The sequence below is a fragment of the Chiloscyllium plagiosum genome, chromosome 1 (assembly GCF_004010195.1).
Source record: "Chiloscyllium plagiosum isolate BGI_BamShark_2017 chromosome 1, ASM401019v2, whole genome shotgun sequence".
NCBI lineage: Eukaryota > Metazoa > Chordata > Chondrichthyes > Orectolobiformes > Hemiscylliidae > Chiloscyllium > Chiloscyllium plagiosum.
The window spans coordinates 88,621,131-88,640,663 of record NC_057710.1 but is presented as its reverse complement, the minus strand read 5'-3'; the positions used below and the strand labels follow the sequence as shown (position 1 = coordinate 88,640,663).

Here is a 19,533-nt window from a genome sequence, read left to right as displayed (position 1 = left end):
GTAATGTGATTGATGGTGGTTGGGGTGTGTGTGATGGTCTCTTCTAAAAGTGTGGTAAGTGTTTCCTTTGCCAGGTCGATGTTGATGGAGGTGAACAGTGCTGTTACATCGAATGAGATCATTGTTTCATCTTCCTCTATTTTGGTGTTTTTGATGATATTTAGGAATTCCTGGGTGGAGTGGATGGAGTGCTGTGACTCTTCTACGAGGTATTTCAGTCTTGCGTGTAGTTCTTTGGCCAGTCTGTAAGTTGGTGTTCCGGGTAGTGAGACTATGGGTCTGAGGAGGGCTCCTGGTTTATGGATTTTTGGTAGTCTGTAGAATCGTGGGGTGTTGGTCCCATCTGGTTGCATTTTCTGAAATTCCGTCTTGTTTAATTGTCTGGAATTGTGTAATTTTCTTAGGAGATATGTAATTTTGTTTTCTAGTTGTGGGGTCGGGTATAGCGCCACCTGTTGGTAGGTATTGGTGTCTGCGAGTAGTGCGTTGGCTTTCTCGATGTAGTCCCTTCTGTTCAGGATGACTGTGAGCTGACCCTTGTCTGCAGGTAATGTAACGATGTTTTTGTCTTTTTTGAGGTTTTCTTGGGCTTTCTTTTCTTGTGTTTTCAGTTTGTTTCCTTCCCTCTTTCAGCTCAGAGTAGGTGCAACTGTCTGTCTGATCGTTTGCTGTGTTTCTTCCGTGAGTTTGTTGTCCTTCAATGTGGTTTCTAATGCCGCTAGGAAATCCTTCTTGTCAGCGTCTTGGTAATTGAAATTTAGTCCTTTTACTAGTACCACTTTTTCTGTGTCTGATAGGGTCCGGTCTGATAAGTTCTTTATCCATGCCCCTGTGTTATCGGTTTTGTCTTTGTTTGTGAGTTTGTCAAGTTTTTTCTTCAGGTCCCGATTTTTCTTTATCTGTGTTTGTTGTTGTTTGGTGTTTATGGCTCGTTCTATCACGTCTGTCCATTCTTGATTTGGTGCTTGTTTGAATAACGGCTTTTGGCGCGCAATTTCCCCGTTGTATTTTCGGAGTCAGTGGTGGGCGTCATTGATTAGTTCTCGGAGCATTCTGCGGCCGTTTCGTTCTGTAAACTTCTGGCTTGAGGTGTTTTTTATCGGAGGTTTGTATTGGAGACATTTTGGCGATCATGACAAGTAGACCAAATACAGCCAGAAACCCTAACCACCTTACCATACATCAAAGAAGTTTCAGAAATGACAGCCAGACTACTAAGACCCCTCGGAATCCTAGTAGCACACAAACCCACCAACACTCTCAAACAGAAACTAACAAACTTAAAAGACCCAGTACAACCCATGGACAAAACCAAAGTCATCTACAAAATTCCATGCAAGGACTGCCACAAACACTACGTAGGACAAACAGGAAGAAGGATAGCCACCAGGGTACATGAAAACCAGCTAACCACAAAAAGACACGACCCTCTCTCTTCCTCGTAGCCCTACACATGGATGAAACAAAACCACCAATTCGGCTGGGACAACACATTTATCCCGGGACAGGCTAAGCAATGACATGCCAGAGAATTCCTAGAGGCCTGACACTCCAACCACAACGCCATAAACAAACACATAGATCTAGATACCATCTATCAACCCCTCAGAAAATGAACATGAAATGACATCACCACAAACCCCAGGAACCCCATCCAGGACAAACATATAAATAGAAAGCAGGAGACAACAGCTTTGCTTCACTTGGAGGTCGCCACTGATGATGTTACCTAGCCAGGTAATGAAACGTCTGGCTATCAAACCAACAGCTCAGCGAGCAAACCTACACCCTAAACATAGACAGTTGCCCAGGGCTGAAATTAAACCCAGGTCCCTGGTGCTGTGAGTCAGCAGTTCTAACCACTCTGCCATCATGTCCACCCGGATGACAACTATTGAAAGGCTTTATCTGGAGGATGTGAAACAAATGATTTGGAGATGCCGGTGTTGGACTGAGGTGTACAAAGTTAAAAATCACACAACACCAGGCTAAAGTCCAACAGGTTTATTTGGAAGCACTAGTTTTTGGAGCCCTGCTCTTTCATCAGGTGGTTGTGGAATTTAAAGCAAACGTTTAGAGTGTGATGTAACTGAAATTATATATTGAAAAAGACCTGGATTGTTTGTTAAGTCTCTCATTTTTTAGAATGACCATGTTGGTTTCAGTTCCTTCATATGTAAATCACAAAACTTTTTTGAAAGTTACATTCTCAAGTGAACTTAACAATTGGTGTCATGTCAGCCCAGATAATGTATTTAAGGTGTGAGCTGCTCTATGTGTGCGCCCTCTGCAAGTTACTTCCAGAATTACATTTTACTTTACTGAAAACTGTATGAATCCATGTAAGATTCTGTAAATCCGTTTTTTAGATTAGAAACAGTCTGCCCATTGTGGCATAGACAGTCTCACCCAGGGCACCTCACACCTTAAATGCATTATCTGGACCGACATGACACCAATTGTTAAAGTTCACTTGAGAATGTCACTTTAAAAAAATGTTTTGTGATTTACATATGAAAGAACTGAAACCAACATGGTCATTCTAAAAGATGAGAGACCCGACAAACAATCCAGGTCTTTTTTAATATATAATTTCAGTTACATCACACTCTAAACTTTTGGAACAAACTCTGTGTCTTACGATCTTATACTCCATAATCACCTGATGAAGGAGCAGTGCTATGAAACCAGTATGCTCCCATATCAAAGGGCTGGTGCTTGCTAAGTTTGGGTTACAGCAAAGAAAGTGGCTGCCACTAAATGTCCATGTTTCCATTTGTTGTAACCCACTATTCAGCAGAGTCTGGCATGTTATGATCAAGAAAGTGGTGACAGTACACTTAAATGTTATGAATTGTGCTGCTTACTTTAGCACTTGAGAGGAGCTCTTGATTTTTGTTGCTCACCTAATGGGGGCTCAAAACCATACTGGTTAGTTAACCAACTCCTTAGTATCCTCTTTGCTAGTGAAAGTAAATAAGTTCTCTATATAGTTGAGTTTGCTTCAAGATGGCACATCTGATGATGGAAGATTGCAATTGAATCCTTCATACCTAGCCCTGTGATCCAAAAGCAGTGTCCTATTTGTTACTGATTAGCCAGCACAGCTTATTCAGGACCTTGAAATTGACATGTCACCAGGGCGAGAATTCTTTCCACTGGATTTCAGAGACTTTTGCAACCAGTGCTTTTATAAAAATCAAATGTTGCAGATGCTGGACATCTGAAATAAAATCAGGAAATGATGGAATTACTCACCAAGCCAGGCAACATCTGTCAGGTCTGTCACTGTTTACTAGAAATGTTAGTTCAGTTCTGTTAATAAATATTAGGCACCCTAGCCCTCACACTGCATCCTCCATTATCCACCAGGCACTCTCCACACTTACTCAAGCAGTACTACTATGTCCAATACCAAAAGTGCTATAAAAGTACTGGAACTCTATAAAATTGACAAATAAAAAAGAAGCATTCATTCAAAACCTTCCTTGGGGCAGAACAAGGCTTAATATTATTAAATACACAGAGAACTATCAAAATAAACAAACAAGCATTTTTAAAACCACTTCAAAAAACATAATTTTCTCAGCAGCTTTTAAAACTCTCCATTAAATGTAGGATGTCCTTTGTAGTTATGTGAAATAACCCCTACAGAGCTGAATCTATTTGCTGGTTTTGGAGCTCAGACAAACATTCCCTAATGGAATTTCATCTCACAGCTGTGTCAGATTAATCCCTTTGACAACGTTGAAACAGGATGAACAAACAGCCACCTGACTCTACATAATAGGAGTTATCATTTCTTAAGAGGGAGTTATCATTTCTTAAGAAAGAATATTTGTTTACTTTGACAGTTCCATGTATGTATTATTATAGGGCCTATGAATTTTGCCATTGGTGACATATGAAGAATTTTTCAAAGGCTCAGCAGATCTTCGGACTTTACACAATAGATAAGTGAAAGCATTGTGTCCAAATGTTATATTGCAGTCAGATTCTCAATACTGTTGAATATATGGAATCTTTAACATTCAATAAAATACTCTAATGCTCCTGCACTTTTACATAAGTCTGGTCAACTTAATGGTTGCTTAATTTCCAAGCTAAAAGCCAATGATTAATCACTACATTAAAACCTCATTTAACTTTTCATCAGCATTTAATTATTAAAGTTGGGGAGAGCTTTTAAACTCAACTGTCAAAAAGTGCTCTGCTTCAGCTTGGAGACCTAAGGTAAGTGACTACAGAGGTAGTGGATGTATTAGTTATAATCTTTAACAATCCCTCAAATTCTGGAAATATCCCAACAGAATGGAAAATTCTAAATTTAACACTAGAATTCAAAAAACGGAGGAAGAATTTGGGAAACTATATGATAATTAATCTCATGTCTATGATTAGGCAAATGTTAGAATCAATTATTAAGGAAATAGTTAAACAATCTTTTGAAATTGTAATTTATTCAGGGAGAACTAGCATAAATTTGTGGAAGAGAATTGATGTTTGACAAAGTTATGAGAGTTCTTTGAGGTTGTAAGAAGCAGGGTGGATAAAAGGAAACCAGTAGATGTTTGATTTGATTTATTGATTGGATTTATTGTTGTCACATGTACCTAAGTACAGTGAAAAGTTTTATTTTGCAAGCAGTACAGTCAGATCATGACAAACAAAGACATACAGATCATAGGGTGCTTGGACAGAGCAAGGTGTACGAGGTTACAACTGTGCAGGATGTGCACAAAAGTAAGGTCAAATTAGATTTGAAATTATAGAGGTCCATTTAGTAGTCTCATAACAGCAAAGAAGAAGCTGTCCTTGAACCTGTTTGTGCGTGTGTTCAAGCTTTTGTATCTTCTGTCTGATGGAAGAGGTTGGAAGAGTATTATCAGGTTGGGAGGCTTCTTTGACAATGTTGGCAGCCTACCCATGGCAAGGAGAAGTGTAAATAATGTCCCATGGATGGAGGGCTTGTTTCCATTATGGTCTGGGCTGTGCGCACAACCTTCTGTAGTCTCTTAAGGTCCTGGGCAGAACAGTTGCCGTACCAGGCCATTATGCATCCAGATAGAACGCTTTCTATAGTGCAGCTGAATTTCCTTAGCCTCCTGAGCAAGAAGAGGCTTTGTTATGCCTTCTTGACCATTCATTCTACGAGGGAGGTCCAGAACAGATTTTTGGTTATCATCACTCCTAGGAGTTTGACGCTTTCGGCCCTCTCTGCTTCAGCTCCATTGATGTCAATAGAAATGTGTCCTCCTCCTTTCTTCCTGAAGCCAATGATCAAGTTTTTTTTTGTTTTTGACATTGAGAGAGAGATTGTTATCTTTGCATCACAACATCAAGCATCCTATCTACTTCCAGTATTCTGACTCATCATTGTTTGATATCCAGCCTAGAACAGTGGTGGTGCCAGCAAACTTGTAGATGGCGTTCATATGAAATTTGGCTACACAGCTGTAAGTGTACAGGGAGTACATTGGGGGCTGAATACACATCCTTGCAGGGTGCCAGTATTGAGCATTATTGTGGAGGAGGTGCTGCAGAGCCGAGACCTAGGTCTCGGAGTTTTGAGATTAGTTTGGTAGGGATTATAGTGTTGAAGACAGAGCTGTAGTCAATAAGTAGGAGCATGACATAAGTGTCCTTGCTATCCAGGTGTTCCAAGGATGAGCGTAGGGCTAGGGAAATGGCATCCACCGTGGACCTGTTTCGCCAGCAAATAGCCAGGAATTGAGACAGGCTGGGATATGATGTAGCCCATGACTAACCTCTCAAAGTACTTCATGATTAAGGAGGTCAGAGCCAATGGGTGGTAGTCATTGGGGCATGTTGCATGTAATACCTTTGGTACTGGGATGATGGTGGTCTTCTTAAAACAGGTGGAGACTTCAGATTGTAGCAAGGAGAGGTTAAAGTTGTCAGCGAATACTTCCCCCAGCTGGTCCGTACAGGATCTGAGTACATGGCCAGGGACTCTGTCTGGGGCAGTCACTTTCTTTGAGTTTACTCTTAAGAAGGCCAATCTGATGTCTGCAGCGGTCATAGAGAGTATAGGTGCGTCCAGAGCTGTTGGGACAGGTGACACCACACCACTGACATTCTGCTTGAACCGAGCAAAGAAAGTATGGCAGACATCAGGGAGGGATGTGTTTTTGTCCACTATTTTGTTTTGCTTCATTTTGTAACCCGTTATGTCGCGTAGGCCTTGCCACAGGTGGCAGCGCATTTGGATTTCCAAAATGTGTTCAGTAGGTGCCAAGGAAAAGGTTATTGCACATGCAAATAGCTCATGGTCTCAAAATGAAAATGAGCTTGTATATAGGATTAGCTCACCAACATGAAACAGAGAGTCAGATAAATGGCTCATTTTCAGTTTGGTGGACTGTTAGCAATGAGTGCAGTAGGGTCAGTGATAAGATCTTGACTATTTGCAATATATGTTAATGAAGGTTCAGAAAAGGTTTACCAGAATATTGTGGGGAATGGAGAGTTTGAGTTTAAAAAATAGGCTGGGACATTTTCGCTGGAGCCTTGGAGGTTGAGGGGTGACCTTATAGAGGTTTATAAAATCACCAGGGGCAAATATAAGGTGAACAGCAAATGTCTTTTCCCTAGGGTGGGAGTCAAAACTAGGCGGCATATTTATAAGGTGAGCGGAGAAAGTTTTAAAAAGGACATGGGGAACAACATTTTACACAGTGGTTTGTGTGTGGAATGAACTGCCTGAGGATGTTCAGGGGGGCATGGTGGCTCAGTGGTTAGCACTGCTGCCTCACAATGCCAGGGACCTGGCATCGATTCCACCCTCGTGAGACTGTCTATGTGAAGTTTGCACATTCTGCGTGGGTTTTCTCCACATGCTTCGGTTTCCTCCCACAGTGCAAAAGATGTGAAGGTTAGGTGGATTGGCCAGGCTAAATTGCCCATAGTGTCCAGGGATGTGCAGGCTAGGTGGATTAGCCATGGGAAATGTGGGGTTACAGGGTAGGGTTTGGAATGCTGTTCAGAGGGTTGGTGTGGAGTTAATGGAGTAAATGGTTTGCTTTCACACTGTAGGGGTTCTGTGAAGTGGTGAATGCAGGTACAGTTACAATGTTTAAAAGACATTTGGGTAAGTATCTGAAAAGGTGAGGTTTGGAGGAATATGGGCCAAAGGCAGACAAGTGGGACTAGTTTCATTTGGGAGCATGGTCAGCATGGACTAGCTGTATGACTCTATGACTTTGACAGAGGGCCTACGTATGAGAGCAGCTAAAATTTCTAACAGGAATATGTGTAGGTTATTTGGCCCATCAAGGCTACTCTGCAGTTCAGTAAGACCAATGCTGATCTTAGCTCCACATTCCTATCAGCATCCACCAAAGTCCCTATCTATCTTGTAATGAATAAAGTCAATAACTCTGCTTCCACTGCTCCTGCGAAGAGAGTTCCACAGATGAACATCCGTTTGAGAGAAAAGTTTTCTCCTCATCTTTGTATTTAAAGGGAATTGTTATTTTTAAACTGTGCCCCCTAATTCCAGTCTCTCCCAATAAGAGAAAATATTCTCTTGGTATCCACCCTATCAAGTCCACTCAGAATCCTATATTTCAATAAAATCACCTCTCATTCTTCTACACTGCCATAGGTAATGATGCAGTAATTCGACCTTTCTTCATAAGATAAACCCTTCATCCCGGGAATGACTCGAATGAACCTTCTCTGAACCACTTCTGAATACAATTATATCCTTTTTCAAATAAGGAGACCAAAACTGCACACAGAACATTGTGAGAATATAAATGTTATGCAAAGGATACAGGATGTGAGTGGGGAAATAATTGACAAAAATGTATAATGTGGGAAAATGTGTGATTGTCCACTAAGGCAAGAAGAACAGAAAAGCATCATATTATTGAAATGTAAACAGACTGTAGAATAATGCAATTGAGTGGAATCTAGGTGTCTTGCTACATGAATTACAAAAAGGTATCATGCAGGTAAATGGAAGGCAAATGAAGTGTTAACCTCTATCACAAGCACAGAGTTCTTACTTCAGTTTACAGGATGTGGAGGTGCCGGTGTTGAACTGGGATTGATAGAGTTAAAAACACACAACAGCAGTGTTTTTGTTTAAAAACCACACAATGTGTAGGCAGTGAGTCCATGTGACATTTTATGAATTCCTACTTTGGAAATAGAACCAGTCTGACTCAAGGTTGGAATACAGACAGACTCTGACCTCACACCTTTAATACATTGTCTGAGCTGAGATGTCACCTTTTTTTTTGTAAAACCTTAAGTTATCTCAGGAATGTAACTTGAAAGAAGTTCTGGGACTTCATATTAATCAATCGAAACCAACATCTCCATTCTAAGTGATTAAAGACTTAACAGCAATCTAGGTTTGTTCAATACATTGCTTCAGTTGTATGACACTTTGATCTTTTACTATAAATTCTATGTCCTATGATCCTGCCCCACTAGCTACCTGACAAAGGAGCAGTGCTCCGAAAGCTTGTACTTCCAAAATAAACCTGTTGGACTATAACCTGGTGTTGTGTGATTTTTAGCTTCAGTGTATAGGGCATTTGTGAGGCAGCACCTGGAATACTGTGTATAATGTGTTCTCCTTTCTTATGGAAGGATATACCTGCATTGGAGGCAGTTAAAGGAAGGGACAATACATTGCTTTCTGGGATAAAATGATTGTCTTGTGAGGAAAATTTGAGCAGGGTAGACCAATACTCATAGAAATCTCAAAGAAGCAGAGATGATCTTTTTGAAATATGACCTTGTAGTGAGGCCTGATAGGTAGAGGGAAGGTTTCCTCTCATAGAAGAGTCTGGAATTAGGGGACACAGTTTAAATATAAAGGTTTGCCATTTAAAACAGAGATGACAAAGATTTTTTTTTCATTCTGTATACCACGTCCATGTCAACTTCTGCCACTGTCCCCCCTTTGCCACGCTATGCCCATCTGTCATGGGCTGTCATAACCCATAGACCCACTCATCTTCTGGCTCTTCATAGTCCCCAGGCCTATGAAGTACTAGTGCACATATCCCAGACCCCGCTTTTTGCCCCTCCTTCTTCATGTCAATTCACCTATTATCCAGCATGGCATTTTTCAGGAAGTAGTAAAGGAGTATTTTTGGAGCTACATTTATCTAGGCAAATGGGGAATAATCTGTCACATTCCTGACTTGTACCTTGCAGATGGTGGATAGGCTTTGTGGAGTTAGGAGTCGAGTTACTCAGCTACTGATCTACTCTTGTGGCTACAGGACTTATGAATAGCTCAGTTCAGTGGTAACTCCTACATTTTGATAACTCTTGACAGTTGTTGACAAGTCTTGACAGATTGCACAGTTCCAAGGGGTTTATGCACCATTTACATTAAATCTTTTTCACAATTAACAGTCCCAAAGAGCACATGATCAAACTATCCCCCACTCTCAAAGCATCCTGGGGCCATCTGTTGAGATATCTCAACTCTCTAAAGGGGTAACCTAACTATTCAAAAGAAATGCACTGGGAACAGACCTGCTCTTCGTAACCTCCTGTGCAAGGAAATATGTGTCTTGAGGAAAATGAAATGGGGGCGTACAATTATAGATCTCTAATGCAAAATATATACTTTTACATTTCTATCATTTGCAGTATTTTGCTTTTAAGACCTTGACCATTTTCTTGTTATTCTCTGAAAGGCCATAACTGAATGCATATGAGCATTTGGCAGGTTAAATTGACCCTATTATATGTAAATGTTACCATAAAATCCGATGAATTTTTCTGTGACTTTCTTTGTGTTTTAGAATAAGCCGTGTCCTGTATTCTCCAGGTTAAGAGCAGTTCGGGACCAAGTGAGATTTTATAAACAAAAGGTGGACGTACTGGACGACTATGAGCGACAGATCAGACAACTAAAAGATGAAGTTGCCTTCCTATCTGCAGAGAAATCCTTGCTGCAGGAAAGGTATAGTCACTTTGACCGTACCTACAGCCCCCAGACCTCATCTGATTTTAAAAGATTTTCTTCTTAGAGAAACATACTGTTTTGGTTTCCATGGAACACAAGGATACTTTTTGCAACAACTATTACACACGCAATTGAACTCACATATTTCATCAAGCAGGAACAGGTAATTTGAAGGAATTTGCTAGTCTTCTCTCTTCTAAGATTACACGTGCTGAGGACTAATTTCTTCCATGAGTTTAAATTTCTAAAATTGCCTATTGACAATGGAAACAAAATGAGCACAATGAATTTTTGCCACTTTAAGTTTTGGACAGAAATACAACAGGTCAAAAGATACTCAAAAATATGCATCACAGCTGACTACGTAACCAAGACACACATACACACACACACAGACACGCACACACACACACGTTTGTTAAATGTGTTCAAGAATTTTTTTTTATCAACATGTGAATGTTCCTGCTAGAGAAGGAGCAAAACCAGACATACTCCTGTATCATAAGGCAGGGCAAGTGACTGAAGTAATAGTAGGAAAACATTTTGGGTCTAGTGACCATAATTCTATTAGTTTGAAAATAGTTATGGAAAAGGATAAGCCTTCCATAAAAGTTGAAGTTTATAATTGAAGTAAGGCAAATGTTAATGATATGAGACAAGAGCTTTGAAAAGTAGACTGTTCGCAGGTAAAAAGACATCTGCTAAATGGGAGGCTTTCAAAACTGTGATATATAGAGTTCACAGTTATTATGTTCCTTTTAGAGTGAAAGGTAAGGTTGGGAACAATGGATGAATAAAGATATTGACATTTAGTCAAGAATAAAGAAGAATCAAAAATTAGATATAGACAACTGTGTTCAAATGAACAGTATAAAGAGTGTAAGGGTACTCTTAAGAGGGAGATCAAGAAGGCAAAGGGGAGATTTGAGATAGCCTTGGCAGATAAGGTTAAAGATAATCCAAAGAGAATCTACAAGTACATTAAGAGCAAGAGAGCATTAGAGAGAGAGAGAGAGAGGGAGTGTAGGGCCCCATCTTTGTGTTGAGTCTCAGGAGATGGGAGCAATATTAAATTAATATTTCATGTCAGTTTTTACTGTGGAGAAAGAAATGGAGGCTAGAAAACTCGGAGAAATAAATATTGACATTTTGAAAACAGTTTACAATACAGAAGAGGAAGTGCTGGAGGTCTTAGAAAATATAAAAGGGATACCAGGACATTGTAAGAAGTTAGGGTAGAAATTGCGGGACCCTTGCAGAAATATTTATATTGCCTATAACTATGGGTGCTGGATGACTGGAGAGTGGTTAATGTTGTGCCTTTGTTTAAGAAGGGATGTATTAAGAAGCCTGGGAACTATAAACCTGTGAGTCTAAGTTCGGTAGTGGGTAAGTTGTTGGAGGTGATTCTGAAAGATAGGATTTGTATACATTTCAATAGTCAGTATGGTTTTGTGCGAGGGAAGTAATGTCTCAAAAACTTGATTCAATTTTTTGAGGAAGTAACCAAGAAGATTGATGAGGGAAGAGCAGTAGACATTGTTTACTTGGACTTTAGGAAAGCCTTTGACAAGGTTCTGCATGGTAGATTAATTAGTAAAGTTAACTCAGGGATTCAGTATGAGCTTGCCAATCAAATACATAATAGGCTTAACCTGGGAGGGCAGTGGCTTAGTGGTATTATTGTTGGACTGTTAATCCATAGATCCAGGTAAAGTTCTAGGGACCTTGGTTTGAATCCTGTCAAGGCAAATGGTATAATTTGAATTCAATAAAAATCTGGAATTAAGAGTCTAATGACCATGCATCCATAGTCAATTGTCAGAAAAACCCATCTAGTTTACTAATTTAGGGAAAGAAACAGCCATCCTCACCTACACGTGACTCCAGACCCTCAGCAGTGTGATTGACTCTTAACTGCCTTCTGGGCAGTTAGGGATGGAGAATAAATGCTAGCCTAGCCAATGACGCAGTTACCCTGTGAATAAATTTTTAAAAATTAACAGCAGCAGAGAGTGGTGGTGGAGGGGTGTTTTTTGGATTGGAGGCCTGTTACCAGCAGTGTTCCACAGGGTTCAGTGCTGGGTCCATTTTTGTTTGTCACTTATATAAATAAGTTAGATGAGAATATAAAAGACATGGTTAGTAAATTTGCAGATGACACTAAAATTGGTGGTGGACAGTGAAGAACGTTACCCAAGATTACAGAGAAATCTTGATCAGTTGGGTCGATGGGCTAAAGAGTGGCAGATGTAGTTTAAATTGGATAAAGGTGCAATATTGCATTTTGGCAAAACAAACAAAGGGCAGGACTCATATAATTAAAAGTAGGGCCTTTGGTAGTGTAGCACAGAGAGACCTAGGGGTTCAGCTACATAATTCTTTGAGGTTTGCATCACATATGGAAGGGTGGTTAAGAAGGCATTTAGCATGCTTTGCTTTCACTGCTCAGATCTTTGAGTATAGGAGTTGGACCATTATATTGAGGTTGCACAGGACATTGTGAGACATCTTCTAGAATACTGTGTCCAGCTCTGATTGCCCTGTGTAGGAAGGATATTATTAAGCTAGAAAGTGTTCAGAGAAGATTTACCAGGACATTGCCAGGAATGGAAGGTTGGAATGTCTGGAAAGGCTGGCTCATTTTTCTATGGACCATAAGGTAGCCTTATAAAGGTTTATAAAATTGTAAGGGGTATAAGATGAATGGCAGGTATAAAGGGTATTATGTGAATTGGGTGGGAGATTTCAAGACCAGGTTGCATATTTTTAGGGTGAGAGGAGAAAAATTTAAACAAGGTACAAGGGACAACATTTTTACAGAGGGAGTGGTTCATATGTTGAATGAATTTCCTGAGGAAGTGGTGGATGCGGCTACTGTTACAACATTTAAAAGACATTTGAATAAGTACACAAATAAGAAATATTTGGAAGGATGTGGGCCAAGTGCAGGCAGGTGGGTCTAGGTTTGTTTGGGGATTATGCTTGGTATGGACTGGTTGGACTGAAGGGTCTGTTTCTATGCTGTATGTCTCAATGACTCTAAAACAGACAGACACACTCATGTACACAGACACACTGAGGAACATATACCAACACACAGACACCCACATACAGACACACATAGACACACAGACACTGACGCGCAAGCACACACACAGATTCACACACAAACACCTACATGCACAGGCATACAGACATGTGCACACACACACACGCATGCACAAATATATGCACACACAGACGCACAAACCCACAGAGACAAACAAGCCATAAAATTTGTATAAAACAGTTGGGAGAGGGAATCAAGATCTTATGTTCCTTTCTCCATCTTAGAGATTCAGTGTGTGGTCAATGTTTTAGATGAAAACAACTAACAATGTTTACACCAGAATTAAAGTTGGGGCTAACTTTGTCTATGCGGCTTAAGCGAAGGTGAATAAAATAACTCCACAGAGGCTGGAGGCCAGTATCCTGTCACCAGGTCACCGTTTATGTGCATGTGCGTCGTACTTGATACTAGTGGCTTCTTGAGAGCCCATTCTCAGAATGAACAGAACCTCTTACACTCCTGTTTATATCAGTCAGTCAGGGCTTCCTGATTGGACCAGGTTTACAGCCCCAGTCAGGGAGCCATATTCTATAAGGCCCACCTGGCTTTCTTTGTTACAAATACTACATTAAAGTCCTCAGGATTTCGAGATAAATATTAACCAGCTTCTATTGTTTGATGAAACCTAATCCTTGGCAAAGTAACTATGGTGAAGGAGGAGAGGAGCTAATATTTTCCTGGGTACGTGTTAACAGTAGACAGTTTTGCTTACTGGTGGAGTATATCAGACAATTGGAGACATTGCTATGCTACCTGGATTGTATGGAATACATCAGCAGACCCTCTTATACATAAATATTGCCTCCAAGGTTCCATCATTTAACTTTGGAATAGCTTCATCTATTTTAAAGATGTTTTGCCTGTGGAAAGTGTTTTTGAACATTTTGGTTCGCAGCCATGGTCCTGATCTCCAGCTGCTGTAGCATTATATTATTGTGTGATTGCATTGTACAATAACAAAAGGTGGGTCTTCCAAATTTTTTCTTTTGTTTTAGTAAATGTTTCAAATAAAAGAAAAACTAATCTATAAATAGGACACCAAGCACTCCCACTACCTTTTTGCATTGGACCTCAGAATTTATTACACACAATGTTGCAAGCCCCTTCATTCTTTTTTAAAATCTGTTATTTACTCATGCAACGGTCGGATGTTTTTAGGTCCATGCTATTCAGAAGGAGACTATTTAGCCCAATGGTCATGATCTGCTCTTTGTCAAGCAATCAAATTAATTCCATTCCCTTGCTGTTTCCCAAGAGTCCTGTTTCTTTCCCTTCATTACTACTTCCCATTTTGAAAAGAAGGAACTGTGGTTAGGTTGCAGATCAACCATTGACTTAATTAAATGGCCCATTCATGATTCAATGTTTTTATTGTTCTGATCTATTGAGTTTATTTCTTTAGGCAGGATATTCCAGATCATGACAATTCAAGTAAAGAGGTCCTTCGAATTACCCCCTCCAACACCCACCTCAGCCAACTTTTTTACCACAAACCTTAGACTTGTGTCCTCTTTCTGTGACTTTGAATGAGCTGAGATTTGCTTGTCATTTAATGGCATGAATTCTGAGTTGTCTTATTCTCAGTTGGCCCAGTTATGATATTAGACATGAGTGCTGAGACACTCAAACTGAGATGTACAAATGAAAGCCAAGGCTAACGTTCAATGACATATTTAGTAAAAACTATTTAAAAGTGATAATGTACCAAAGTATTAAATAAGCTGTGTGGTTTCCAATAAATTTTTAAAACATTAATATATGGAGTACCTTCCTCTCCTTTCTTGTCCATTATGTTTCAAGGTGAATGGTGCATGACCATGGGCAATGAATACAAGCAGGTTATCTGATGACATGGGCATCATAGCTGATTGTATAATCACCCTATTCTTGAGTGCACTTCCAGCAAGGTTGGATAGGAGTCAGAAGCAAGAACCCTGTCAAATTGCATTCTCTTTATCCCGGTTACTATCATTATGAACATGAGTCGCTTTTTATGGAGGCTGGCTGGATGAGATCTAAAAGACAATTGTGTATATTGCAACATTACTAGCTTCAAAGCAGTTGATAACTTAAAAAAAGTCAAAGGCACTGCAAATCTAATCATTGAGGCATAATTTTCTCCATTGTCTATTTGAGGCCAAATTGTAAATGTAAGAATGATGTTTATGTTTTTGTTATAAATAATGATAATAAGAAATTGTGGCCCTCTGAATCAAGTAAAGGACAAGGTGGAAAAGCTTGCTTTCTGCTCTTTGTGTATCAGAAGTATAAACCTGTTCTGTATAATCAGTTTATTCACAGATGCAGAAGAAATAGCTCCATAGAATAAGGCAACAGAGAAAAATGAAAGCAGCAAGGTTTCAAATCTAAAATGCATTTTAAAAATGCCACAATATTTATGTTGAAAATTCTGACCATGAGAAAAGATAGAGAGAATCATTGTGAACTGTCCAAATTTGGTTTGTTTTCTTGCACCCCACCTTCAAGAAATAGCAATTGCCTGGAAAATGATATAAACAGGCTATTTATAATTGCAATTCTGAGTGCTGTTCCATTTTTACCTTGGGACATGTGTAATTCCAGTGATTTATTTTCCATTTTTAGAATCTTAGGACGTCGTTCTCCCATCTCTTTTTCCTCTCTGACCAGTCACTCACCGACCAGTAGCAAACTGACTAGTGCCTCTCGTCATGCTCGATTGGTTTCCCGCTTCAATGATCTTTATGCCAATGAACGTCTGAATGCACAAAATCTCCTCAGACGATATGTTGATGATCTAGAGATGGTGCAAAAAATAATTTTCATTGCCACAACAGTAAGTAGAAAATCCTGACTTCCGTATTGCAATAAGGATACAGAATTGCTGAGGAAATGGGGCAGCAAGGTGGCTCAGTGGTTAACACTGCAGCCTCACAGTGCTAGGCCTGGGTTCGATTCCAGCTGTGGATATCTGTGTGGAGCTTACACATTCTCCACATGTTTGCATGGTTTTCCTCTGGGTGCTCCAGTTTCCTCCCACAGTCTAATGATGTGCAGGCTAGGTGGATTAGCCATGGTATGCATGGGTATACGATGGGGGCTGCGTCTGGGTGGAATGTGCTACACAGGGGCAGTACCGACTCTAAAGGCTGAATGGCCTCTTTCCATGTTGTATGGATTCTATTGAACATGCTTCAATTTTGAAGAATAATACATGTACTGAGTGGGTACAAGTCTCAAGAAAATTTTAATAAGGAAAGGAAAGATGACCAGATGGAGGTCTAAGTTATGAATTTGTTCAATAGGATACCGAGAAGGAAAAGGTTTCTACTATGGACAAGTGATAAGGAGAAGTCATAAAATTCAAGTGAATCACAAATATATCTAATCAGAATTCAGAGGGAATGTCTTTACTCAGGGTAATGAGAATACGGAACTTGTTATAATAGGGAGTTGAATAAAATTGTGTCAATGTTTGAGGTTGTGTTAGAGAAGTATGTGTGGGAGAAAGCAATAAAAAGATATGCTCATTGCATGAGGTAAAAGGAAATTGGAGGAGGCTGATGTGAGCATGAAGAGCAGCATAGATAGTTCAGGCTGAATGATGATTCTGAAGTGCTGGACAGGAGGCTGCTAAATAAGATAAGATCCCATGAGCTTTGGGGCAAAGTACTGGCATTGATAGAGGATTGGCTGACTAGCAGAAAACACAGCGTAGGGATAAAAAGATCTTTTTAAGGAAGGCAACTGGTAACTAGTGGAGTTCTGCAGGAGACCATGTTAGTACGACAGCTATTCATGTTATACATTAATAATCTGGATCAAGGACAGAGGACATTGTTGCTAAGTTTGCAGATGACATAAAGATAGGTGGAGGGCCAAATGTTGAGGAGACAGGGAGGCCGCAGAAGGATTTGGACATGCTAGAAGAGTGGGCAAAGAAATTGCAGATGGAATACAATGCGAGAATGTCTGAGGTTATGCACTTTAGTAGGAAGAATAGACACGTAGGCTATTTTCCAATTGGGGAAAAGCTTCGGAAATCTGAAGCACAAAGGGACTTGGGAGTCCTAATACAGGATTCCCTTAAGTTTAACATGAAGGTTCAGTTGACAGTTAGGAAGGCAAATGCAACGTTAGTATTCATTTCAAGAGCAGAAAGGTACTGCTTAGGTTGTATAACGCTCTGGTCAGATTGCATTTGGAATATTGTGAGCAATTTTGGGTCCAGTATCCAAGAAAGGACATGCTATCATTAGTGGGAGTCCAGTGGATCTTTTCAAGAATGATCTGGAGAACTAACAGCTTGTCATCTGAGGAGCAGTTGAGGACTCTGGGTCTGTCCTCATGGAGTTGAGAAGGATCGGGGGATCCAAGAGTCCTGAATAGACTGGATATGGAGATGATGTTTCCATTACTAGGAAAGACTAGGACCTGCGTGCAAAGCCTCAGAGTGAAGGGATGACCCTCTCAAACTGGGATGAGGAAGAATATTTTTCAGCCAGAGGGTTGGTGTATCTGTGGAACTCATTGCCATAGAGGGCTATGGAGGCCAAGTCATTGAGTGCACTTAAGACAGAGATAGATAGGTTCTTGATTAGTAATAGGTTCAAGAGCTACATTAAATGAGTGCTTCACCTCCCAAACATGTGCCCATCCCTCCAGGAATTACGTGAATGAATCTCTCCCATCAGGTTTGTGGGATATGTTCAAATAACGACTGAAATCAAAGAGTGGTAAGAAAAGCCTCCTTTATTCAACAATCGCAAGTAGCACAAGTTTGAGGCAGCAAGAGAATTCCGAAATACAATTCTTACAATAGCCTATTTATACACAGCTCTTACATATATTAAAATTCCATTACTATGGTGTTACATTACTTTAACTATAATGCAAAGGTTTGAGGGGCTTCTGTCCTGGGAGTCAGGAGATGGGTTAAAATTTGCTAAGTGTTGGCTGATACTTCTGATGGGATGAAGTGTTTGTCTGATCTGCTTGCATAATTAAGAGGTGTTAGTCCTTTTGTTTATTAAATTAATAAATGTTAGTAAAAATATTCTAGGCCTGTATGCTGTAAATAAGTTAGAAATTGTACCTGTACTTAATAAATGAATGCAGGATACTAAACTGATTACCGCAGCTAAATTGTGAGATTTGTTTACTGTTTGCTGGTGTGAGTTTCATTCATTCATGCAATTTCACATGAGCGCTGTACTGACAGTTAGTTTCTTAAAGGGATAAAGGCCCAGTTAAAAGGTATTTAACAAGTGCATATTAATTGGGGAAACTGTCTGGTGTTCTTCAATCTATTTAGGTCCGGGAGATGGTTGGTAAGAACTGATTAATATTATAATCTTTTCAGGAGACATGATGGTGGGGATGGTACAGTACTGTACGCTACGCTTCTTCCGAAGTAGCAAGGGCTGATAAGGTGTGAAAATGCAGTAATGGGTTTAAAAGAGTTGTTTTGAGTAGAAAGATTAGATTAGATTACATTACAGTGTGGAAACAGGCCCTTCGGCCCAACAAGTCCACACCGACCCGCCGAAGCGCAACCTACCCATACCCCTACATTTACTCCCTGCCCAACACCATGGGCAATCTAGCAAGGCCAGTTCACCTGACCTGCACATCTTTGGACTGTGGGAGGAAATCGGAGCACCCGGAGGAAACCCACGCAGACATAGAGAGAACGTGCAAACTCCACACAGTCAGTCGCCTGAGGCGGGAATTGAACCTGGGTCTCAGGCGCTGTGAGGCAGCAGTGCTAACCACTGTGCCACCGTGCCGCCCACAGAAAGGGTTGTTTTAAATTTGGACTATCTTATGATAGTAAAATATACTACAGAACTGTGGTTTTATGAATGAATGAATAAAACCGTATTATAGTCGAGAGTTATGAATGAATGAAGTGGGAACATGTGTTCGCTTGTGAGTGGGCTAGTAAAGGAGTTATGGGCGAGTAAACATAAAGCATTTGTGAGTGGGTTAATGAAGGGACCCAGAATATAATATCTCTCAGGTTGCTATCCCTACCTTAGCTCTGAACTGGCCTTGACCATAATTGCAAATTATGTGCTTTGACAACTGATTGGAAATATTATTCTGTATCTCACTGCTCACATGTTGTGCCTGACCTGTCGAGTGTTTCCAACATTTTCTTTGGTCACAGTTGATATCCTGTGCATTATGACCACATCACCCTCCTCCAAAGCTGTTCTGCTATTGGCACACCCACAGGAGTTTACTTTGCTTGGTTCCACTCTGACTTATTCAAAGATAGCCAGATTATTTGCAATAATGGCCTCTCTGCAAGTTCTCATACTGTTACCTCTATAAAACTTTAAGGATCTGTCCATAATCCCCTCCTCTTCCTTAATTACATGCATCCCCCCCAGCAGTGACACCCACAGATATTTTTTCAGTTTACATGTGACAACACTTTGCCCTCTTTCTCATTGCATTTCTGCATCTTTGTTCT

General features: G+C 40.2%; 2 protein-coding genes across 2 annotated transcripts in view; one reads left to right on the top strand and one right to left on the bottom strand.

The window, feature by feature from the left end:
* The window catches only part of sgcb (sarcoglycan, beta (dystrophin-associated glycoprotein)), a 62,012-nt gene extending 51,886 nt beyond the window's left edge, over positions 1-10,126 (bottom strand). The window contains exon 1 of the mRNA XM_043691103.1: positions 10,103-10,126. Coding sequence (XP_043547038.1) covers positions 10,103-10,111 — 9 coding nt within the window. The 5' untranslated portion in view covers positions 10,112-10,126. The remainder of the gene's footprint in view (positions 1-10,102) is intronic.
* Positions 1-19,533, top strand: part of spata18 (spermatogenesis associated 18) — a 67,922-nt gene that overhangs the window by 23,259 nt on the left and 25,130 nt on the right. The window contains exons 6-7 of the mRNA XM_043691102.1: positions 9,824-9,958; positions 15,678-15,888. Of these exons, the coding sequence (XP_043547037.1) occupies positions 9,824-9,958; positions 15,678-15,888 (346 nt within the window). The remainder of the gene's footprint in view (positions 1-9,823; positions 9,959-15,677; positions 15,889-19,533) is intronic.